The following is a 25267-nucleotide window of genomic DNA, read 5'->3' on the forward strand; positions in this document are numbered from 1 at the left end:
TTGAGGGGGGGAGCGGGAGGGGGTGGAGTGGGTGGTAAGGGAGGGGGTGGGGGCAGGGGGGAGAAATAAACCAAGCCTTGTATGCACATATGAATAATAAAAGAAAAATGAAAAAAAAATAATAAAAAGGATCTCCTAACATACAGGTCGCGCTTCCTGCTTACGGTCAGGTAGAACGAGCGATTTCTCAAAGTGGGGAAAAGCAGAAAGAGGGATTCCGAGAGATCTTAAGAGAGACTGAGGGGGGAGAGGAGATTGTGGAACCTATTGTTGTTCTTGAAGATTTCAGGTGGCCTGGATAGATACTGGGTGGGGGCAGGCATCTCATCCATCTTTTCTACCACCCAAAGTACGCCTCCACAGGAAACATCAGGCCCCTTGACCGGCGCACCGCTTTCTTGTTTAGCCTTGTTCCTGCTGCTGGATCCAGAGCTCAGCAGCACTTTCTAGCCATGGAGGATTATTGCTGACTTGTGCCACTGACCTCTGATTTCTCTTTTCCTTCTCCCTCAACAGCGATGGAACAACTAAACGCCCTAATCCATTCCACCCCCTATTTGGGGTTTCATGTGCTGGACAGCCGCCCCTTCAGCTTTATTCCAGGCGCGAAGCAGGGCTTCTTATGTTGAGGTCCCCGAGACTGAACCGGCTCTGCGGACGCTGGGGGCACTGAGGACGTCCAGGCTGCACTGAGTTGAGTGGCTGAAGGCGGGCGGGGCTCCTATTAGGCAGAGTCGGGTGGAGCGAGCGGAGCGTCTGGAAGAGGCCCGGTACCGACAGTGGAGATGGAGTGGTGGTGGCGAAGACCTGGAGGTGACGTGATCGCGTTCTTGAGCAAAATGAAAGGGAGACAGACAACCTAGGACCGCTGGCTCCCCCACACTCTGCCCCACCCGCTTGGCTTCTCTCTATAGCTTTGACTGGGTGCCCCCTAGTGGATAAAAGGAGTCCCTACAATTGTCTCCCTCTGGTTCCGCATCTCCTATCCCCGCTCCCTCCCTACAACTTTTAATTATTTTCTTTTGCTTTTCCAGTTGCTTTATTATCCATGACAAATATCAAGAACCTGGAAAACATCCACCTTAGTTTTGCAAGAAGACCCCTCCGCTTCATACTTCCCTTGACCACTGTGTACCATTGGAGAGAAAAGAAAAATGAAAAACAAAGCTAAGGTTTGGGTGACTGCAGTTGGACCCTCAATAGGTGATCTGGTAGGTAAAGGCTGCCTTCGACCCTGTGACAATCAGTCGGTTGCTTGAAGACAGGTCCCGCATATGATGGAAGACCTGAAAGACCTTTGCTCCGTGGGCAAGCTGTGGATGCTGGCAAGCTTGCCCATCCGGAGGCTCATCCTCCACTGGCCGTCCAGGGAGACGGAGTTACACTATTATACACTTCCTTGCATAGGGTTATTTATGAATTTTCAATTCCAAACTCACTGAAGCATGGAGAGGAATCAAAAGGACTAAGAAAATGCTGAAGTGATATAGGTGAGGCCAATAGAGTACTTCAGCCTGAAGTCGGAGACCACCCACAGTGATAGTCTCTGTGTCCAGGAGCATCTACCATGAGGCCACTACTTTTTCTCTGGTGTTTCCCAAGGTTCTGGAATCAAATTGGTTTGTAAAATTTGCAAAACTGTATTTTAACCAGTAGAGTCAAAATTATCTTTTGCCTATAGGTAGGATTGCTGTCTCTCCATTCCAACCTCTCTCTGTCCTAGTTTCCCTTGTATCCATTGGTGTTTAGGGGGATCTAGCTAAGGGGAAACTGAGTTGGGCTTACATGGTTTGGGTTTTCTAATGTGTGTGACTCATAAACACTTCTGTGTATAATCAAGTTATTGCTCACTGTCTTCTTGTAGAAGTAGCTTCCAGGAACACCTCTGCCACCCAGTGAAACAACACACCTGACATCAGAGACGAAAGTGCAAGGTCAGATCTGTGAGGATAAGAATGTGTCCTGTGACACTAGGCTCAGACGTTTCTGGACAGTGGAGCCAAATAAATCCTTCCAATCCCTGGATGTAGAAAATTGTAAGTACAGCATCCTTCTCATCAATGTCTAGTCAAATTGAAGCTCTCTTCTTCAAAAATATACTTACAATGCAACATGCGCTGTCATACATCAGGAGATAACATTATCTTCACATATTTATGCATAAACCCAATAGAAGTTCTGCTGACTTTACAAGTAAACGATTGCTGGGATCAGGTGACTCATGCCTGTTAACCAAGTTTCTTGGAAGGCAGAGATCAGAAGGATCAAAGTTCAAGACTGTAGTAGAGAGGAGGATCAGAAGAAAACAAACTAGGCCTGAGTTCTGATAAGGTAGCATGGGGGAAGAGATGGCATAGCAGAGAGATAAAACCTAAAGAATTCAAAGGTGAAGAAGGTCACATAGCACTAGGGGTAGAAGGGTACTTAGCACTAGGCTGAAGTAGCCTATTGCATTGCATGTAACCATATATGGGTTAAACCTTGTTCTTTAATTTTATTGCCTCTGTAACCTACTTGCAAGGGTACATAAGGTGAGACCCCCTTTGTTCTCGGGACTCAGCCTTTGAACGCGAGTCTGCTGGGTCTGTGCTGGCACAATAAAATGTTGCTTCCTGCTAAACTGCGTCAGTGTCCTGTATCTCAGCTAGCAACTTCCTGCAACCAGACCACACTGGGCAAATAGTTCCTGTCACTGCATCTCCACAATAACAGAAGAAAGTGGACTGGAGGCATGGGACAAACAGTAGAGAACCTGCTTTGCATGTGGGAAGCCCTGAGTTAAATCCCCGGTACCACCAAAAATAAATGAATAAATAAGTAGTTTTCTAAAGTTTTATCAATCATGCCAAGGAAATAAGGAAGTATTTACTCTCAACTAAACTGTTGTCAAATGAAGAGTGAGTCAAAATTAGAAATCTAGCCCAGTGTGGTGTGCAAACCTGTAATTCCAGCACTCAGGAAGCTAAAGCAGGAAAATCAGGAGTTCAAGGCCAGCCTAGAACATGTAGTCAGACTCTCTCAAAAACAAAACACACAGCTGGCAGAGTGGCTCAAGTGGTAGACAGTCTGCCCACCAAGCATGAAGCCCTGATTTCAAACCCAAAGTACTGCCAAAGAAAAAACCAAAACACAAGACTAAAGCTAAAAATATAAAGAAAATATAGCAGTGATCAGGCAGTGATTAGAAATGTTATTTGTTTAGATTTTTTGTTTGTTGTATTTGGCACCTTATTAAAATTTATAATTTGTTGTCACTGCTTTTATCATTTGAAGTCAATATTTACTTTGATTCCTTTTGGCTTGAAGAGGCTCAACACTGCAAGCTTCAGGCCTCACAAACCTGGATGGTCTCCCCCGCCCCACATGAGGGTTTTTCAGCTGCAGGTCATGGCTAGATGGGTGGTTTTCCATCAGGAAACCCTAAAGAAAAGTGAAACACAAAACAGGCAGCTTGAAACCTTGTTCAGCAACACCCAACAATAAAAGGTGAGAAGCAGAGTTCCCCCCAGGCAGATTCAGTCACATGTGCAGGTCTTGCTGCAAAAGAAGAAGGAAATTGTACAAGAGAAGGCAGGAGGAAAACAGAAGATTGATGTCTTCATGGTAAGAAAAGTGGCCCCAGAAGCAGAAGCATCTCTTTTCATGCTCCTAGAATCCCTTATCACACTGATGCTCTGGAAAAGACCCAGTGATGAAGAAAAATGGCACAGAGGAGGACCCTGTGCAGGAGGAATAGGCTAGGGGCAGGGATGGACCTACAAGGTGGCATCAGGGTTAGGTTGTTCGTGCCCTGGCTGAACTGCTGCACTTGACACACCTCGGCTGCAGCAACCCCACCCATGCCTTGTGTTAGCAGAGCTGGAGGGCAGCTTCTCTCCTCCACCTGCACACAGGTGCTATAAGGAAAACCACACTGATCTTAGAATGAGGAATGCTGATTCTAACTGATTCTCCAGTTAGAAAAGAAAAATTATAACTCCACCCAACACCTTTACCTGTTTTGATTCCTTGTTTGTTTGTTTGTTTTTGTTTTTATTTTTGATGTGTCCTAGAAAAATCTACATGAAAATAGATTACAAACTGATAAGCCTTCTGGAAATGTGAGTTTTAGACACTCAGGTCCTCGAATACAAAAGCGATAAAACATAATGTAACCTAAAACTGAGAACATAAGAAATACTTCTAAAGTTGGTTCTCATCTCTGCTTTCCTGCAGGAATGCCACAGCACACTGCTCTGCATTGGTTCTCACTATAAACTTTATACACTTAAAAGTGAATAGTGGCTAGAAGGACCCTCTCATCTCTGTATCCTCTTCCCTTGACCCAGGCCCATGTGGAGCTTGAGAGGAGAAGGATCCTCATGGAATTCAAGCACCTGCACCAGGAACTAGAGGAGGAGGAGAATTTCCTCCTGTCCAGGCTCTGTTGGCTGGGGCATGAGGTTGCCAAGGGTAGGAAATTCTACACCACTTCCACTGAGGTGCAGCTGAACTCTCTCAGGAAGCTCATTGATTCCCTGAAGGCCACACAGCAAATGCCACTCAGACAGATGCTGAGGGTGAGTCTCCTGGGGACAGAACTGCAGACAGGCAGCAGCCCATCGTTAGTCTCAGGCCAGAGCGTGGACCACCTGGCAGATTACCTGAGATTGCCCCAGTCATCTTACCTCTACCCAGCACTGACCAACAGAAACATGTGAGCCACACGCAATTTAGAATTATAATGTGAGCCGTATGTGTCATTTAGACATACAGTGTGAACCACATATGCTATTTAGGAATATATTTTAATCCACATATATAATTTAATTTATTTCAGGTAGCCACATGACAATGATAAAAATAAACAGATGAAAATAATTTTTTCAAATTTTCTTTAATCAGCGTATTCAGGATGTTATCATTACAGCCTATAAACATTTTTAAGGTATAATGAGATAATTTACATTTTGGGGTTTTTCTTGGTACTGAGTCTTTGAACTGGAGTTAATTTTGCACCTTAGCACATCTTAATTCTAATGTTAAATTGTCCATTGTTAAAATAAAGTGTAGTCCTATAGAATCTAAAGAATTGTGTTTAGCAGATAGAAACTGCTTTTTATATTTAAATTTGAATTAGTGAATGTTCAGTTAAAATAAAATACAGGGACTAGAAGAGTGGCTCACTTGCCTAGCACATGTGAGGACTTCAGTTCAAACCAGTGTACTGCAAAAAAAACAAAAAGAAACAAACAACAACAAAAAACAGCTGGACATGGCAGGGCTCACTATAATCCCAGCACTCAGGAAGCAGAAGCATGAGGATACTTTGTTTATGGTCAGCTTGGGCTACACAGTGAGACCTTCTCTCATAGGAGAAAACAACAACAGCAAAGAAAACCGGTCCCGATCACACTGGGCATGTTTCAAGAGTACAGTAGAAACGTGTGGCTGTCCAGTGGCTGCTGTATTAAACAGTACAGATCTAGCTGATGCACAAAATAAGCCGAGATGATCCCTCCTGAATAGACCTCAATTCATGAGTCTGTTTCCTTCTTTCAAGAAAAACCATGCAAATCTCCTGGTTCGATCTAAGGGACAAAATTCATCTTCATAATATCACTCTTGGGCTGGCAGAGTGGCTCAAGTGGTAAGGGCAACTGCTTAGCAAGTGTGAGGACCAGAATTCAAACCCCAATGCCACCAAAAAGCAAAATAAAACAAAACAAAAAATACAGTATCACTCTTCTCCTCTTCACTTAGTTCCTCTTGTGGTCTAACTACTGTCCTATCTACTGGTGTATCAGGTGCTTCTTGAAGCAGCCTTCCATGGTGGGTGGGATGGGAAGAGAGAGAGAGAGAAGAAAGAAGAGGGGAGAGAGAGAGACAGAGAGAGAGAGAGAGAGAGAGAAAGAGAGGGAGAGAAATGAGAGAACTTCTAGGAGGGTCTAAACCTCCTCCTTGGCTCCCATGATTCCGCCAGGCACTGAAGCAGTACTGTCTCTTTCTCTTCAGGACATCAAAGCAATCCTGTGTAGGTATCATGGGCCAACCCAAGTGCATTGTGCCTACTGATTCACTCAAGCATACAGCAGTCAATATATTCAAATGTACCCCATATTCCCCCTCACAAATATGCACATACTCTCACTTTGCAGTCAAGTAAGGAGGCTGCAGTTGGGAAAGACTAAGCTGAGCACATGAGCACGTTTTAGTTTGTACAAAGACCAGCTGTTGTCTCCAGCACAGAATCTATTTCCTAACACTTCCTACATGCCCCCTTGCTCATTAGGTAGGGTACCAGGTCCCTTATTCAATATTTCTTCCCTCTTTCCCTTCTGTCCTCTGTGCCTCCATCTAACATCTTCATTTCAATTTTTTTTGTCTTTTTTATTGCTTTTGCATTTATTCATATGTGTATACATTCTTTGGGCCACCTTTCCCCCCTTCTCCAACTCCCCCCTTCACCCAAACCTCCCTCCTCTCCCCCATCGTCCCCTCCTTGCTTCTGGGCAGAACCTTTTCTGCCCTCTTGTTCTCCAATTTTGTTGCAGAGAAAATATAAGATAATAAGAAAGACAGAGCATTTTTGCTAGTTTGAGATAAAGATAGCTATACGGAGAGGTTCCTAGCATTGCTTCCATACACATGTGTATTATAATCCACATTGGTTCATCTCTACCAGATCTCTTCACTACTTACTAGTCACCTTCCCATAGTGGCCTCTGCCAGTTTAAGATTACTATATTTGCGTGCCTATAGTGGGCTCATCAGCCACATTCAAGTTTTAGGTTTTCTTCCCTTTCTCTATTCCTCCCATGCATGATCTCCCCTTAGTATGTGACCCATTTACAATAATATTACTGCATTTGCATATGAGGGTAACCTACAATTTTTGACTTCTGAGCCTGACTAACTTCGCTTAACATGATGTTCTCCAGTTCCATCCATTTACTTGGAATGACAAAATTTCATTCTTCTTTGTGTCTGAATAAAATTCCATTGTGTATAAATACCACATTTTCCCAATCCATTCGTCAGTACTGGGGCATCTTGGCTGTTTCCATAACTTGGCTATCATGAATAGGGCTACAATAAACATGGATGTGCAGGTGTCTTTGTAATAACCTGAGTCACATTCCTTCAGTTATATCCCTAGGAGTGGTATTGCTGGATCATATGGCAGATCTATGTTTAGTTTTTGAAGAAGCTTCTATATTGTTTTCCAAAGTGGTTGCACTAGCTTACATTCCCACCACTAGTGTATGGGGGTTCCTTTTTCCCCACATCCTTGTCAACGTTTGTTGTTAGTGTTGTTCTTGATGATAGCTATTCCAACAGGACTGAAGTGGAATCTTAGTGTGGTTTTGATTTGCATTTCCTTTATGGCCAGGAATGGTGAGCACTTTCTCATGTGTTTTTTGACCATTTGAAAAAGTTCTGTTTAATTCAGTTGCCCACTTCTTTATTGGTTCATTGATTTTGGGGAAGTTTAGTTTTTTGAGCTCCCTGTATATTCTGGTTATCAGTCCTTTGTCTGATGTATAGGTAGCAAATATTTTCTCCCACTCTGTGGGTGGTCTCTTCAGTTTAGAGACCATTTCTTTTGTTGTACAGTAGCTCTTTAATTTCATGTAGTCCCATTTGTCTATCTTTTCTTTTAGTTGCTGGGCTGCTGGAGTTCTACTGAGGAAGCCTTTGCCTATACCTATTGCTTCCAGAGTATTTCCTGCTCTTTCCTGTACTAATGGCAAGATTTCAGGTCTAATATTAAGGTCCATATCCACTTTGAGTTGATACTGGTACAGGGTGATAGGCGTGGATCTAGTTTTAGTTTTCTCCTGGCAGATAACCACTTTTCCCAGCAACATTTGTTAAAGAGGCTGTCTATTCTCCATTGTACATTTTTGGCACCTTTGTCAAAAATAAGGTGGGCATAGTTGTGTGGATTCATATCCAGATCTTCTATTCCATTCCACTGGTCTTCATATCTGTTTTTGTGCCAGTACCATGCTGTTTTTATTGCTATGGCTCTGTAGTATAGTTTGAAGTTGGGTATTGTGATACCTCCAGCATTGCTCTTTTTTGCTCAGTGTAACATTGGCTATTTGCAGTCATTTTTGTTTCCAAATGAACTTTAGGGTAGATCTTTCAATCTCTGTGATGAATGTCAATGGGATTTTGATGGGAATTGCATTGAACATATAGATTGCTTTTGGTAGTTCAGCCATTTTTACTATGTTGATTCTGCCAATCCATGAGCATGGGAAATCTTTCCACCTTCTGTAGTCTTCCTTGATCACTTTCTTCCATGGTTTATAGTTCTCTTTGTGGAGGTCATTTACATCCTTTGTTCAGTTTATTCCTAGGTATTTGATTTTTTTTTGAGGCTATTGTAAATGGAATTGTTTTCATACATTCTTTCTCAATTTGTTCATTGTTGGTGTATAGAAAGGCTACTGATTTTTGTAAGTTGTTTTTGTGTCCCACTACGTTGCTGAAGCTGTTTATAGTGTCTAGGAGTATTTGAGTGGAGTTTTTTTAGGTCTTTGAGGTATAAGATCATGTCATCTGCAAACAGGGATACTTTGACTATTTCTTTACCTATTTGTATTCTTTTTATTTCTTCTTCTTGCCTTATTGCTCTGGCTAGGAATGCCACGACAATGTTGAATAGGAGTGGGGAGAGTGGGCATCCTTGTCTCATTCTTAAGTTTAGGGGAATAGTTCCAGTTTTTCCACATTAAGTATAATATTGTCTATAGGTTTGCCATATATAGCCTTTATAATGTGGAGGTACATTCCTTCTATACCTAGTTTTCTTAAAGCTTTTATCATGAAGTGGTGTTGAATCTTATCAAAGGCTTTTTCTGCATCTATTGAGATGATCAAGTGGTTTTGTCTTTGCTTCTATTAATGTGCTGTATTACATTTATAGATTTGCGTATGTTGAACCACCCCTGCATCCCTGGGATGAAGCCAACTTGGTCGTGGTGAATGATCCTTCTGATATGTTGGATTTGGTTTGCCATTATTTTATTGAGGATTTTCGATCGAAGTTCATTAAGGAGATTGGCCTGTAGTTCTTTTTGGATGTCTTTGGTTTGGGGATGAGTATAATACTGGCTTCATAAAATGTGTTAGGCAGTGTTTCTTCCCTTTCTATTTTGTGAGAAAGTTTAAGGAGAGTTGGTATTAGTTCTTCTTTAAAGGTCTGGTAGAATTCAGTAGAGAATTTTTCAGGTCCTGGACTTTTCTTTTTTGGGAGACTCTTTATTGCTGCTTCAATTTCATTTTGTGTTATAGATCTATTCACATAATTAATATTCTCTTGGTTCAGTTTTGGGTGGTTATAAGTATCTAGAAATTTGTCCATTTCTTCAAGATTTTCCAATTTATTGGAATATAGGTTCTCAAAGTAGTCTCTGATGATTCCCTGGGTTTCCTTGGTGTTTGTTGTTATCTTCCCTTTTTCATTTCTGATTTTACTGATCTGGGTCTTTTCCCTCCTCATTTTAGTCAGATTTGCCAGGGATCTGTCAATCTTGTTTATTTTTTCAAAGAACCAGTCTTTTTGTTTCATTGATTCTCTTTATGGTTTTTTTTGTCTCTATTTTATTAATTTCAGCCCTTAGTTTTATTATTTCTCTCCTTCTGCTTGTTTTGGGTTTGCCTGTTCTTGTTTTTCTAAGAGTTGGAGATGGAGCATTGAGTCATTTATTTGAGATCTTTCTGTGCTTTTAATATATGCACTCATGGCTATAAACTTTCCTCTTAGGACTGCCTTTGCTGTGTCTCATAGGTTCTGGTAGGTCGTGTTTTCATTTTCATTAACTTCCAGGAATCTTTTAATTCCCTCTCCTATTTCTTCTGTGACCCACTGATCATTGAGCAATGTGTTATTCAGCTTCCAATTGTTTGCATGTTTTCTGCTATTGTTTTTGTTGTTAAGTTCTAGTTTTAATGCATTGTGATCAGATAGAATGCAGGGGATTATTTCTATATTCTTATATTTGCTGAGGCTTGCTTTGTGCCCTAAGATATCAACTTTTGAGAACTTCCCTGAGCTGCTGAGACAAATGTTTATGTGCAGATATTGGATGAAATATTCTGTAGACATTAGCTAGGTCCATTTGATCTATGGTGTGATTTTGTTCTAGAATTTCTATATTGATTTTTTGTTTGGATGACCTATCTTTTGGTGATGGGGGGGTATTACAGTCTCCCACTACCACTGTGTTGAAGTCTATATATGCTTTTAGGTCCTTCAGAGTATGTTTGATGAAATTGGTTACACTGATATGCATATAGTTTGATCATTGTATTTCGTCTTGGTGTATTTCCCTTTTATTAGTATGGAATGACCTTCTTTGTCTCATTTGATCAATGTAAGTTTGAAATCTACTTTGTCTGATATAAGTATTGCTACTCCTGCCTGTTTTTGGGGCCCATTGGCTTGGTAAATCTTCTTCCAAGCTTTCACCCTAAGCCAGTGCTTGTTTCTGTCAATGATATGGGTCTCCTGTAAACAACAGATTGTTGGATCTTTCTTTTTAATCCAGTTTGTCAATCCGTGTCTTTTGATAGGGGAATTGAGTCCATTGACATTGATAGGTGTGTGGTGTTTCTGTTATTTGGTTTTTGTTGTTTAAGCATTTGATTGTGTGCAGCTGAATCAATGCTAGTCTCTACTTTCTTGTCTTTTCTTCTCCTGTGGTTTGGTATTGCCTGTGCTTTCATGGTTTTGTTTGCTTTCATCATCTGTGCACAGAATTCCTTATAGAATCTTTTGTAGTGGTGGCTTGGTGGTCATATATTGTTTTAGTTTCTACTTATCATGGAAGATTTTTATTGCTCCATCTATTTTGAATGATAGTTTTGCTGGGTAGAGTATCCTATGACTGAAATTATTTTTGTTCAGTGCCTGAAATACCTCACTTCTTGCTCTTCTTGCTCTTAAGGTTTCCATTGAGAAATGTGCTGTGATTTTAATGGGTTTACCTTTATATGTTATTTATTTTTTCTCTTTTACAGCCTTCAATGTTCTTTCTCTGTTCTCTGTGCTTGTTGTTTTAATAATAATATGCCATGGGGAGGTTCTATTTTGGTCAAGTCTGTTTGGTGTCCTAGAGGCTTTCTGTACCTGAATGAGCAAAACTTTCTTAAGATTTGGGAAATTTTCTCTCTGTTGTTATTTTATTGAATATATTACGAATCCCTTTGGCTTGCATCTCTTCTTCCTCAATGCCCATGATTCTCATGCTTGGTCTTGGGTGTTATGTGATTTTATCTGCTGAATCTGGAAACCCTTCTTGGCTAATCTGGGTCACAGCATATCAATCTGACTGGAAAAGACAGACTTGAGACTAAAGGCAAGATTACATGAGAGGGGAGGAGGTCTGTGGAGGAAGAGTTCACACTTCATCCTGTAGAAAATAGGGGCCAATTGAAGGTGTTTTCTAAAAACTGATACGTATTGTAATTTTTTTGTTCTTGTCTTTATTTTCTTTATTGTGACTTTTTTAAATCGTAAAAGAAAGTATGTTAATTGTAATATATTACAATGTTTTATATATATATATATATATATATGCAGGAAAGTATGTAAGAAAATAGCCTTAATTTTACCAACTAGCAGTTATATAACTGCTGACATTTTGCTGTTAACTACCTTCAAACTGGTGCCTGATTATCACCTTCTTCTGCCCATTTTGACCATCCTACAGAAACTGGAGCCTTGCCACCCTTCCTATATTCTTCTTCATAATTATTATCTTAGATGGTTCATTTGGTAGAGTTTTTTTTCATCAGCAATACTGGGGTTGAAACTCAGGGCCTTGCACAAGCACACTATTATTGAGTCACACTGGAGCCCTTTTCGCTTTTAGTTTTTTTTCAGTTATGCTCTCCAGCTTCTACCAGAAGCAGCCTTGGACATCAATTTTCCTACCTCTTCCTTCTGGGATAACAGATTCTATGATTGCATTGTTTTTTGAGATAAGAATGCCTTAATATTTTTTTCTTGGCAGGCCTTGAACTACAATACTCTTATATCTTCCTCCCACGTAGCTGGGATAACAGACCTGAGCTACAACACCTGGTCCTCAAGTAGGTTTTTTATAAACTCTATGCTTGAAAGTTATAACTCTCTGGAACTAACACACAGTATCAGCTCTCTTTCAAGAGCTCAAGCATTGCAAATTAGAGGCATTTTGGTTCAGGCTACTGATCCAGTGGATGGATACCCTCCAAGCATAACAGGAGGGTAAACCATCTGTGCACCACTACATATTCTCCTTTCATGTCTAAATCCCCACCACAATACTGGAGGTGTCAGTTCTACCTATTCCATGAGTTTGAAACTCTCCACTGGTGTTCTTCTGAGTACTTCCCTTCTCTGCTGGCTTGCCCAGTCTCAGTGAAATACCAACTGTTATTTGAAAAGATTTTTTATAGTTTTTAAAGACCACCAGTGTTTTCATTCATGCTCTGTAGAAGAAATGCATTGGCTTGGAATGGAAAACCTGAGATCAAGTCTCAGTTCTCTTACTTATCAGGAGGAACAAGATGTGGTCTCTCTAAACTATTGGTTCTCAATGGGTAGCAACATCACTTCTCCTGGGAATTCTCTTAAACTGAAAAGTCTCAGATTTACCATGGGCCTGTTTGAAATTGAGTCTTAACTGGGGCTCATGAATCTGTGTTTTAACAAACCCTCTAAGTGATTCTGAAACATACTCAGTTTCCTAGACAGAGAAAATTTACACATGAGACTTTCGTGAAATATTATATTCAAAAGAAGTCTGTAAGGAAATGCCTTCAGGGACTGGGGAGACATGAGGTAATAGGGAATGCTGGGGAAAATAACCACCCTCTCTAAAGGCATTCAAAGTGTCATTCTTGGTTAAATCACTATACCAATCAAACAAAACCTCCAGGGGCCAGCATTTTAGGAAGAGTAAAAATTCACATATATACTTTAAATTAACCTTAAAACAAACAGAAATGTCTGGGAGATATAATATTTCTGAAAGTATTTGGCTTCCACGGTTGCTATAATGAGGGTAATTACATAATTTACCAGCCAAACTGGACATCTTTTAGAATGAAAGAACGAGCTATTGATATATACACCCATACAAAGGTGAAGCCTACAGCTGTCCCAGGGAAAGCAGAATGTAAAAATCACCCTGGCTATAGTTATAAAATCACTCACCATCCCTGTTTGACCTAAGATTGAGACCAGATAAAAATTAATCGACTGTGCTTCTTGGTGGAAATACATGGCAGATGCTGTAGAGAGGGTGGGGAGGGTGGAAGATACAACCCAGACATATGGGAAGAGTTGTCTTCTCTCCTGAGACAAGAGGGAAGGAGAAAGGGTTCAGACATGAATGTGCTGAGCTGTAGAAGGTGGTTGAGGTGACACTGGTGGGTATTTTCCTGTCAGGACAAAGGCCATGGATAACTCAGGGATCAGGAAGCACCACAAAGGAGGACACGTACATAAGAGAAACAAAGCAAAGAATGGTCACAGGGCAGCAGAGTACTGAAGACATATGGGGTAAAAAAACCTAACAGAGGAAGACTGCTACAGGTGCTGTGGGGAAATAAAATATCCACCAGAGTCGAGAAACTTTTGGGAAGTGCCAGTCAGGCATTCCACTTCAAGCTGAAGCTGACAGGAAGTCCTTCTTGAGTAGACTTTGACATGAGAACTTTGGTCTCAGTCAACTGCCATATAAGCATATCTTTAAATAGTCCAAGGTCCAGACCATTTTAGTGCATTGTAAAAGCAACATATACACATTCGCCATATACATTTGTTCTCAAGAGGTAGTGAGGTAGGATTGCCTCTCTTTATAGCACTCCCTGCATTTGAATTTTTGCTCTTTTCTAACATTTGTTTACTTTTTCATCCCTCATCATTTCCTCCCTCCTTGTCTCTATAATTGGTAGAATCTACGATCTCCATCTCCTCTGTTTCCTTCTCTTACTCTAGTGCCAGTGTTCCACCTCACGCCTTCAGAATTTCAGCACTGGAAACAGCCGTGCTGCTCAGTCATGGCCAGCCAGCTGCTCGCCAGCACACTGCAGAAAGAACTGGTCTGTTCCATCTGTAAGGACATTCTGAAGGAGCCTGTCACCATTGACTGCGGGCACAATTTCTGCCTCACATGCATCTCTCAGATTGGGGAAGCACCAGACGGTACTCTCAAGTGTCCCCTCTGCCAGAATTCCGTGAGGAGGACCACATTCAGGCACAACTGGCTGTTGGCAAGTCTGGTAGAGAAAATCCAAGCTGTTGATCCTCCTGAGATCCAACCAGAAGTGGAAGAGAGGAAATGTCAGAGGCATGGGGAAAGTTTCCATTACTTCTGTGAACATGATGGAGAGTTCCTCTGTGTGGTGTGTCGTGAATCTAAAGACCACAAATTCCATTCTAGTAGCTTGATAGAAGAGGCTGCCCAGAATTATCAGGTAGGCATTTGGGACCCCTTCTCTGCATGCCTCTACCCCCAATCAGAGGAGTTCAGTGGGAGTTTGGAAACTGTGACCTGCTCCATTTGGTTGGTATCCATTGGCCACCCCTTGCACTTGAGTGAGCAGTTCAGAGTCAGGCACAGTAGATTCAAAGAGCTAAGTACGGCAAATGCTGCAATCAAGGAAGGAAAGAGAATGGTCAGAATTTGTCTTTTGGATTCAACTCCAGAATCCTAAGTTTATGTATGACCTCCAAAAATTATTTTACCTCCCTGAACCAGTCAGCACCACTATGCTGACGATGGAGCCCAGGACTTGGAACATGCTAGCTAGGTAAATGCTCAACCACAGAGTTATAAACTCCAGTTCTGATCCTCACCTTACAACTGGGACAAACAGAACCAGGAACGTAGCTCAGTGGTAGAGCACATGCTGGCTGCCATGTATGAGGCCCTCGGTTCCAAGCTCAGCACGGGGAGGCAGGGGAAAGCAAGCAATTGAAATGAACAAAGCCTATCTCTTATACTTGTTGCTGGAAAAAGTTGATGAGAATAAGTTTGTGGGAGTCATTTAATAATCCCAAAGAACCACTGAAATAGTTATCATCAATACCAATTACAATATTCTTTTCTTTAAAGCCGCTAAAGTTCCAGATTTCTCTCTTCCCATCACCCACCCCTCCTCCACTGTGAGAAAAGGGGGTCTATTAAATAATTACACTAGACCCACCGCTTCCAGAGAATCGCACCTGCCTCCCTAAGAGACCATGAGGATGTTATGAGGCAGAAGGAATTCCAGACAAGCCTGCCCAAAATGTCTCCTCTCCACAGGGGCAGATTCAGTCACATGTGCAGGTCTTGCTGCAAAAGGAGAAGGAAATTATGCAAGAGAAGATAGGAGGGGAACAGAAAATTGATGTCTTCACGGTAAGAAAAATAGTCCCAGAAGCAGAAGCATCTCTTCTCATGCTCCTAGAATCCCTTATCACACTGATGCTCTGGAAAAGACCCAGTGATGAAGAAAAATGGCACAGAGCAGGACCCTGTGCAGGAGGAACAGGCTAGGGCCAGAGATGGACCTACAGGGTAGCATCAAGGTTAGATTGTTCATGCCCTGGCTGAACTGCAGAGCTGGAGGGCAGCTTCTGTTCTCCACCTGCCTACAGGTGGTATAAGGAAAAACAACACTGATCTTAGAATAGGAAATGCTGGTTTTTAAAACCATGCTCTGCCCTCCCAGGTCCTAACTACAGACTGATTCTCCAGGGAGAAAAGAAAGATTGTAACTCCATCCGACACCTTTATCTGTTTTGTTTGCTTGTTTGGTTTTTGGTTTTGTTTTTATTTTTGTTTTTTTTTTTTCCCGTACTGGGGGCTTGAATTCAGGGCCTTCTCCTTGGGCCACTCCACCAGCCCTATTTTTGTGATGGATTTTTTTCGAGATATGATCTCTCATCAAACTATTTGCTTGAGGCTGGCTTCAAACCACGATCCTCCTGATCTCTGCCTCCTGATTAGCTAGGATTACAGGCGTGAGCCACAGGTACCTGGCTCTTATTTTCATTTTTGATGTGTCCTAGAAAAATCTACATGAAATTAGATTACAAACTGATAAGCCTTCTGGAAATGTGAGTTTTAGACACTCAGGTCCTTGAACGCAAAAGTGATAAAACATAATGTAATCTAAAACCAAACGATAGGAAATGCTTTTAAAGATCATTCTTATCTGCTTTCCTATGGACTGCCACAGCAGGCTGTTCTGCATTGGTTCTCACTATAAACTTTATACACTTAAAAGTGAATAGTGGCTAGAAGGACCCTCTCATCTCTGCATCCTCTTCCCTTGACCCAGGCCCAGGTGGAGTTTGAGAGAAGAAGGATCCTCATGGAATTCAAGCACCTGCGCCAGGAACTAGAGGAGGAGGAGAATTTCCTCCTGTCCAGGCTCTGTTGGCTGGGGCATGAGGTTGCCAAGGGTAGGAAATTCTACACGACTTCCACTGAGGTGCAGCTGAACTCTCTCAGGAAGCTCATTGATTCCCTGAAGGCCACACAGCAAATGCCACTCAGACAGATGCTGAGGGTGAGTTTCCTGGGGGCAGAACTGCAGACAGGCAGCAGCCCATCCTTAGTCTCAGGCCAGATCATGGACCACCTGGCAGATTACCTGAGATTGCCCCAAACATACACTACCCCAATCTTGCCCAGAGCTGTCCAAAAGAAGCATGTGAACCACACTACAACTTTGAATTGTACTATGGGCCACATATCATTTGGAAAAAATAATGTGAGCTACATATATAATTTAGAAATATATCTTAAGTCATATATGTAATTTAAAAATGTATTTTAAGCACATATGTAATTTAGAAATATATTTTAACTGGCATATGTGATTTAACTTTTTTCTAGTGTCCACATTAAAAAGGTAAAAAGCAGCAGGTAAAATTAATGTAAAAAATATTTTATTTAATGCAGTGTACCCCAAAATGTTATCATTTTGGGCTGTAGTAAATTTTTAGTTTTGTGATACTGGGGTTTGAACTCAGAGCCTCATCTTTGCTAGGCAGACATTTTACCACTTAAGCCACTCTGCCAGCCCTTTTTTGTGTTGTGTATTTTCAGGATAGGGTCCTGAGCTATTTGCCTGAATTGGCTTTGATCCTCAATCGTCCTAATCTCTGCCTCCTGAATAGCTAGGAACAGGCAGAAGTCACAGCTCCTGGCCTATTATTTTTCAAATAAGGTCTATCCTTGGCCTGGACCCCAACCTTCTATCTAAACTTCCCTCGTAGCAGGGACGACAGGCATGAGCCACCATGCCCAGCTTTTACTAGTTGAGATGGGTTGCCTTTTCTTGTGGCAGGGGAAGGGCAGTGTCCCTAATGGAGACCCACCTCTGTAGCTGGGATTACAGGTGTGAGCCATCACCACTGGCTGCAATTAACATTTTTTAAGTATTGAGATATTTTACATACTTGGGTTCTTCTTGGTACTGAGTCTTTGAGCTCTAACACAAGTTTTGTAGTAGCCATGTGTAAAGTGTACAGTAGCCACATAGGCTGAGATAATTCCTCCTGAATTCATCTCTTAATCTCATTGGTTCAAGTGTCATTTCATGCTTTAAAGGAATACACTGCAAAGCCATTCCAGCCTTTCTCATGACACTGGCTACGGGGCTCCTTTGGCTCTATCTCAAGGACAAACTTCACCTTCAGAATATCACTCTTTCTTCTCTTTATTCATTTCCTCTTGAGGTCTAACCACTGTCCTGGCTACTGGTATATTAGGTGCTTCTTGAAGCAGCATTCCATGGTGTGTGTGTGTGTGTGTGTGTGTGTGTGTCAGAAAAAAAAGAAAGAGAGAGAGAGAGAGAGAGAGAGAAAACTTCCAAGAAGGCTAGAATATCCTTGACTCCCATGATTTAGGCAAGAACTGATGCTGTACTATTTCTTTCTCTTTTTCTTGTCTAGGATGTAAAAGCTCTCCTATGCAGGTATGAAATTTCCAGTGCATTCTGCCTACTAATTCACTCATTTATACAGCATTCAAATAAGTCCAAATGCACTCCACAATCCCTCCTCACAAATACTCGCACACTAAAATTTGCAGCCAACTATTGAAGCTGCATTTGGGAATGCTTAAACTGAGCACATGACACATGGGTTGGTTTGTACAAAGACCAGCTGTTTTCTCCAGCTTCCTGGTTCTTTAGCACAAAATCTATTTCCTGGCTCCTCTTTCATGCCACCATGCTCAACTGGTTGGGTCTTGGGTCCACTACTCAATCTCCTGACCCCTTTCCCTTCTGTTCTCTCTACTTCCATCTACCGTCTTCATTTCCACCTTTCCTCATGTCCCACCTCACTCAGGCCCCGTATCCCTAGTCCTGGCCTCCAGACTCCCAGCTCACTAGCTCCTGATTGGCATTAAGCCTATCCACCCCAGATCTCCATCCCACATGTCCATGTCACTGGCCCTCCATCCCTCACCACCTTAGCTATATCTTTGTAGGAGCAAAGGATTTCGATTTCTCAACCCAACCCCAGTTCCTGTGGAGTTGGAGAAGAAACTCAGTGAATCAAAATCAAGTCATGCTTCCATCACAGACAGCCTGAAGAAATTCAAAGGTAAAATAAGGGCTTCACCTTCTCCATTCATCTACACTAGGGAATTCTCTGCCCATTACCTCATAGAAAGTGACCTGTAACTATGATGCCAGTGATAATTTCTGGGTCCTTCAAATGCCAGACCCTCTGCTGAGCATTTCCAAGCATTAATCTTCTTCCTTCTCATGAAATTCTTCTCTCTACAGCCATCATTTGCTGCTTATTTGCTTCTCTATTGTCTTGTGACAGCTATAAGAGGGGACCTTGACTTATTCCCCAAGTGGTCCCCTAGACTTAGTGCAATGGCTGTCAGCAAGTTGGCATTGAGTTGTCTGGGGACCAAAGAAGAGACAGGTGGTGCTTTTCCATGGCCCTCAGGCAGGCACTGTGTGATGTCCAGCTATTGGGCCTTACTGACTACAGAAGAAGAGAGAAATGATTGAAAGTTGATGACAATTGTGAGAAATTCTCTTCTTCCAGTTCAAGGAAACAAATTATCAGAACACAAATGAATGACTTTGGATGTTCAGTCAGCTATTTTTCACAAACTTGTCTGGATTTGCATTTAGGAAGCAGGGTTGGTCTTTGTAAGGACTCCCCTGCCACAAAGGCTTTGATGTCTAAGCCGGGAGACTTAGTCAACAAAGACTTAGATTCTAGATGGATGGAGTCTTCTTTCTACAAATATGACAGGAGCTCTATACTCCCTCCACACACAAACACTTACCCTCACCTATGGACAAGGAGGACCAGGGCAGCCCACTCCTTCACCAGGACTCTCCACTAGGCACACATAAGCAGCTATAAGTGGAACTGTATTTTGTTTTTCTCAACTTTGGTGTTTGAGCTTTTCTTTTCAGCAGTAACTGCTCAGCTTTGCCTGGCTCTTCCATCCCACTGAGTAAAACTACAACCAATCCAGCAAACTTTTAGTCAGTTCAGTCTAAAATCGTTCAGCTATTGTTTAGAAGTTCAGTGAAGGGACCCTCTGCTCTGCTGTTCCATCCAGCACAGGGTCTCTCTCTCTCTAATACAAACACACACACACTGTCTCCCATCACTCACCTGGCCCTATTAAAGCCTAAGGAATGAGGAAATGGGGGGTTGATAAGAAATCACAGTGGACCAGTCTCCACCATTCCCTCTGCTAAAGGGGGATGAATGGGTCTGAAAACCCAGGGTTGGAGTTTGAGGTACCTGGATCCCAAAGTGCCTGAATGCCTAGTAGGTAAAGTGCTCCAAGGCATTGTTTCCTGTGGCTCTAGGTGTGCAGACACCCCCCACTCATACCCAGGGTCACTGGGCCTCTTCTGAATGTTTCCCATAGCTGGGCTGTCAGCTCTCAGGGGAGCTGCCCACGATTCTCCTCTAACTACCTCTATGGCCATCAGGATACTGGTGGGGACACACCATCCCAAGGAGCCCCTCATCTAATGTCTTAACCCTATAGATCTTCACTCAGTCCTGCACCGCTACAAGAAATCCAGGTCAGGATGCGCCATTGTCCCCTGCTTCTAGCTCACCCTCTAGTTTGACAGAGGAGTCTCTGGGTCCTGCCCTCTGCAGCAGGAGTGCCATGGACAGAACAGGCTGTCCATATCCACACTAAAGAGAAGGGGACCATGCTTCTGCTTCAGGAGTTTGTTCCTTTCTCCCTCAAGCTCTCTTTCAGAGGGAGCAGGGTAGTACTGCCATCCAGGTATCAGGGGAGTGGGACCCCCCTCTTACTTTTTTACTTTGTTTTTTGAGACAGAATCTTCTTGTGTTGCCAAGGCTGGCCTGGAACTTGCTATGTATCCCAGGTTGGCCTTGAATTCATTATCCTTCTACCTCCACCTCCCAATTGCTGGGCTTACAGGTGTGCTCCAACATTCCCAGCTGTTTTTACCTTTTTTTGTTAGGACTGGCGTTTGAATTCAGAGCATCACGCTTGGTAGTCAGGTGCTCTACAACTTAAAACACTCTGCCATCACTTTTTTGTATTTGGTATTTTGGAGATAGGATCTCCTGAACTATTGGTCCATGCTGACCTCCAATGAACATTCTCCTAATCCCTGCATCAGGAGAAGCTAGCATTACAGGCATGAGCCACTGGCTCATTTTGCTTTTTAAATGTGACTTAAAGAAAATTTAAAATTAAGTGATTCACATTTTTTAATCTTTCTGTACTTCTTCTGGACAGTGCTGGGATAGAGAGCCACCGCAGGGAAGCCCAAAGGGCATCTCTCAGTGTTTTGTACCTTCTTGGTCCTGTTGAAGGAGTGGAACATCAGGGAGAGGCCTGGGCTACCAACAGTGAGAATATGAGGGAATATGAGAGAAAAGATATGAGAAAATATCCAGGTCCCACTTCTCCCAGGCATTTCAAATCATTGCCTCCCTGTGTGATCCAGATTTCCTTGTTTCACCTCTCTGACTCTTCATTTCCTTCCATTTCTTCCCCTAGACAAACTCCAGGTTGTTAGAAAGAATGATAAAAGCAGATTCCTCAAAGGCATGGATGAAAAGGAAAAGAAAAACTGTAAGTGGGGACTGGTGGCTGCTTTCTGCCATTTGGGGAAGTGAGAAATGCAAAGAGGAAGAATTCTGTCTGTATGGGAACATGAGTCCCCAAATGGGTGAATGGCAAGTAAACCAACTGAGAACAACAAGCTTATGTGGATGTGTATTATTACTTTATACTGAGGCAATGCACAACACAGAGATAAAACAATACAAAGTTCAAAAACATTCAAAAGTAATAAAATTTATTTCTTCATTGCTCAGAATCAGAGAAGGGAAAGTGGGCAAGGAGGATGTGGAGCAGCTCAGTCTCTGTAGTGTTAGCTGATGTCCTGGGCACAGCTAGGTTCTGGAGAGACTCCTCTTGATGTGAGGTGAGGACAGCTGAGGAATGGAGACCCTCTGTCATAACAGCCTGTTGTGATGTCATGAGAGATGGCTCTGTCTTGTGATAATAACATTAGAAGTATCATTTCTTTCTCTCTCTCTCTCTCTCTCTCTCTTTTTTTTTTTGGTGGTACTGGGGTTTGAACTCATGCTTGCTAGGCAGGCACTCTACCACTTGTGTCATTCCAACAGCCCCTAGAAGTACCATTTTTTAAAGGCCCATGTCTGAACATCCCACAGCCCATATTTTAAAATTCTACAATTATACTCCAAGATAATTTACAGTGAGGTCCCTGGAGCTGCAAGAGGGAGAGGTACATTTCGCAGGTCATGTGATGATTAAGTGAAAGGGACAAAGTTGGGACTCATTTTCCAAAGCCTTGAACTACCTTCTCCATACCAGAGCCAGAGATCAGGCTTTAGGGATGAGGATTTAGGAATTCTATTCTGCCAGTGTTTGTCCACAAGAGGAGAGTGTTTGACACCCAAGGTCCCAGCATTTGGGCCAGTAGGGTACTCCCTCCAACTGTCATGGACACAACCTCCATACTTCTGCATGAAGGGGGAAATGGTCCCCACCTAGAACCACTGTCCATTGTTACTGATAGCAGCAGAGTGTTTGATATGCAGTTCCTGTCATCCAGACCAAAATAAGTTTTTTCTCTTCAATTCCTAGGGTGCCTGTTAGAGAAAAATAATCCAGACTCATCCTCTTCAGGTAGGAGTCCTGCTGGCACACTGGAGTCTCCCTGGAGGGTAGTGAGGGGAACCAGGTCTGCAGGTCAAAATGCTCTACCCAAAGCATGGTGGGGAATGCACTGGACTGATACTGAAGGGAAAGGTAGAGACTAGACTGCAGAAAGAACTTCCTAACATGCAGATCCCTCTCCCTGGCCAAAGAGGGTAGAATGAATGAATGCTCTCTGTTCTCATCTAAGAGGAAAGGAAACAAGAAAGAGTAGAAAGATGGATTTGGAGAGACCATCCAAGAGACTGGGGGTGAGGAGAGGAGGTTGTGGAAACTATTGCTGTAGAAGACTTCAGGTGCCAGAGGTGGCCTGGGCAGACATGGGGTGGGGGCAAACATCTCATTCACCTCCTCTACCTCCCAAAGTACACCTCCCAGGAAACACCAGGCCCGCAGACTGGCTCACCCCTTTCTTGTTTAGCCTTGTTCCTGCTGCTGGATCCAGAGCTCAGCAGCACTGTCTGGCCATGGAGGATTGTTGCTGACTTGTGCTACTGACCTCTCATTTCTCTTTTCCTTCTCCCTCAACCACAATGGAACAACTAAACTCCCCAATCCATTCCACCACCTGTTTGGGGCCTATGTGCTCGACAGTCTCCCCTTCAGCTTTACTCTGGGCGCGAAGCAGGGCCTCTTACATTGAGGTTCCCCGAGACCGAACCCGCCCTGAGGACGCGGGGGGCACTGAGGACCTCCGGGCTGCACTGAGTGAGTGGCTGAAGGCGGGCGGGGCCCAGATTAGGCAGAGTAGGGTGGAGCTAGTGGAGCATCAGGGAGAGGCCCGGTACCCACAGTGAAGATGAGGTGACAAGATCTCGTTCTTGAGCAAAATGGAAGGAAGGCAACCCAGGACCACTGACTGTCCCTGCACTCCACCCAGCGTGCTTGGCCTGTCCTTATTGCTTTGATTAAGTGTCCCCTGGGGCAAAAAGAAGTCCCTACAATGACCTTCCTCTGCTTCCCCAGTCCCCTTCCCCACCCTACTTTTAAACAACTATTTAACAGCTCAGCTGTGCATGGGGGCCAGAGATGAATAAGGCCTGCCTGCAATATGACTCCAATCCATCCCATGAACCTGACCTCTGTAGCACTTCCCACATCATCCATCTCTCCCAACCCTCACAGCCATCAGGGAAAATTAATATCGCAGCAAATATTGAGATTAGATAATAAGTCAGAGGATACACTGAGACCCTCCCCATTCCTAAATCTTTATCAAAGACAGGAACGATCACTATTCAAACCTTTGAAAAGATGGACGGGGACACTTCTAGCCTTGATAAATTGTGACTCATTATCTGAATCCTAAGAAAAGTGGGGTGAGAAGTTCTGAATATTCCTCCTTCTGCATTCCAACCCTCCCCTAATTCATGTGTTTGAGGGACCCCACTTTAGAAAATTACTTGAGCTCAGAATGTCTCAGCTTCAACATCTCACACTAACCCCAACTCTTGTTTTCCATATTGGAATCAGAGAGCCGCTGAAAAAGGAATAAAGAGATGGTCTCATTTTTGAAATAATACCACCACAACCAGTAGGGACATTCTCTCTGCACCCACAGGACAGCACATAGTGACACTAGGGATTAATTTTAAGGAGGAGACAAGGCCTAAGACTTCTCTGGGGACTTGAGCTGTGATTGGGAAGGGAAAGCCTCCCCCCAGATGCATCAGAGGAAGCTCAAAAGTAGGGGGCTGCCCGGCTGGACTGGAGGTTGTACATCTATCTCTTCCTTATCTTCCCACAGCCCCTGTGACCTTGGACGCGACCTCGGCCCACCCAGACCTCACCCTTTCCAAAGATCTAAAGACTGTGACACTGGACCATGTCCCTAGGGGTGATTGCAGCGAGCCCACTGAGCCAGAGCGCTTCTACCCTTTCTGCTGCTTGTTGGGTTTACCTGGCCTTTCCTCAGGGCGCCAGGCCTGGGAGGCGGAGCTCCAAGGACCCCTGGGCGGGGCCTGCGTGGTGGGCGTGGCATTGGAGCTCGTCCCCAGGCGGGGCTATCTGCCACTGGAACCCTTGTCTGGCTTCTGGGCACTGCGCATCTCTGGCTCCACCTGTCATGCCCTCACTGAGAGAGGCACCCGGGAGAAACTGCTCTTATGTCCAAGGAAAGTGGGCGTCCACGTGGATCACGACTGCGGGAAGGTCGTCTTCTACGATGCCACCACCAGCAATCACATTTACACATTTCTCGCCTCCTTCCCTGGGCAGATCTTTCCCTTTTTCCGGCTCTTGTTGCCTGGCACTCAGATCACCTTGAGTCCCTAGAGTTCTTCCTGTGCTGCAGCTGGTAGGGTCGAAGTTAGGCTTCCTGATGTTGGTTTTAAATGTTGTCTTCCCTTCAATATGCCCAGTCCAAAAGAAAGTCTCAATACCCAAAAAGACTATGCACAAGGCTATTCACTACAGCACTGTTTGTAACAGGATAAGGCAGGAAGCAGCTCAAACATCCATCAACAGGTAATTGGTGAAAAAGCCGTGAGGAAAAAGCATCCAGCTGCATCCCGACTCAGACACAGATGCAGGGGAACGAACAGCTGACCCCAGGCGGTTCCTTTCTCCTCCACCTCATTTTCTGCAGTCCCGTGACGCCGAATGTGGCCTTGCCCCAATTAGACCCTATCTTTTCCTAACAGCTGAAAACCATGACTTTCATATTCAGAATCAACCAAAGTCCACAAAACCATTTTTCACATGAGGACTGTATATAATTATAGGATGACCTCCGTGGTTGCACTGAAAAAGGAAAGAGGGAACCATGTACATTTCACATTTTTAAAAAAGAGGAATATGTTCTGGTAGAGTGGCTCAAGTGGTAGAGCACCTGCATACAAAGCCTACAGCTCAACCTACAGTACAGGGAATAGATTTGTATGTACACATACTTGTTTGTTTATAATTCTCTTTTTAAGTAAAAGGATAAACCAAACCTGATAAAGAGTTTCTTATAGGGGAAGTGAAAGCTAGGTGGAAATTAGGCCTTTCTATGTATCTTGTACATTTCACTTCGATACCATGTAAATGTTTTACATCATTAAATTAAATTAAACAAA

The 25267-nt window shown here is 43.2% G+C and overlaps 1 protein-coding gene across 1 annotated transcript; it reads left to right on the top strand.

Annotated features, from left to right (window-relative positions):
• Window positions 1–13825: 13825 nt before the first annotated feature.
• Window positions 13826–25218, top strand: LOC109698554 (E3 ubiquitin-protein ligase TRIM31-like). The gene is made up of 7 exons (XM_074084812.1): window positions 13826–14460; window positions 15294–15509; window positions 16315–16545; window positions 17936–17958; window positions 18477–18592; window positions 22815–22916; window positions 23956–25218. Exons 1-7 carry the CDS (start codon window positions 14044–14046, stop codon window positions 24480–24482), a joined length of 1632 nt encoding a protein of 543 aa, XP_073940913.1. The 5' UTR covers window positions 13826–14043; the 3' UTR covers window positions 24483–25218.
• The last annotated feature ends 49 nt before the right edge of the window (window positions 25219–25267 follow it).

The sequence above is a fragment of the Castor canadensis genome, chromosome 8 (assembly GCF_047511655.1).
Source record: "Castor canadensis chromosome 8, mCasCan1.hap1v2, whole genome shotgun sequence".
Lineage (NCBI taxonomy): Eukaryota > Metazoa > Chordata > Mammalia > Rodentia > Castoridae > Castor > Castor canadensis.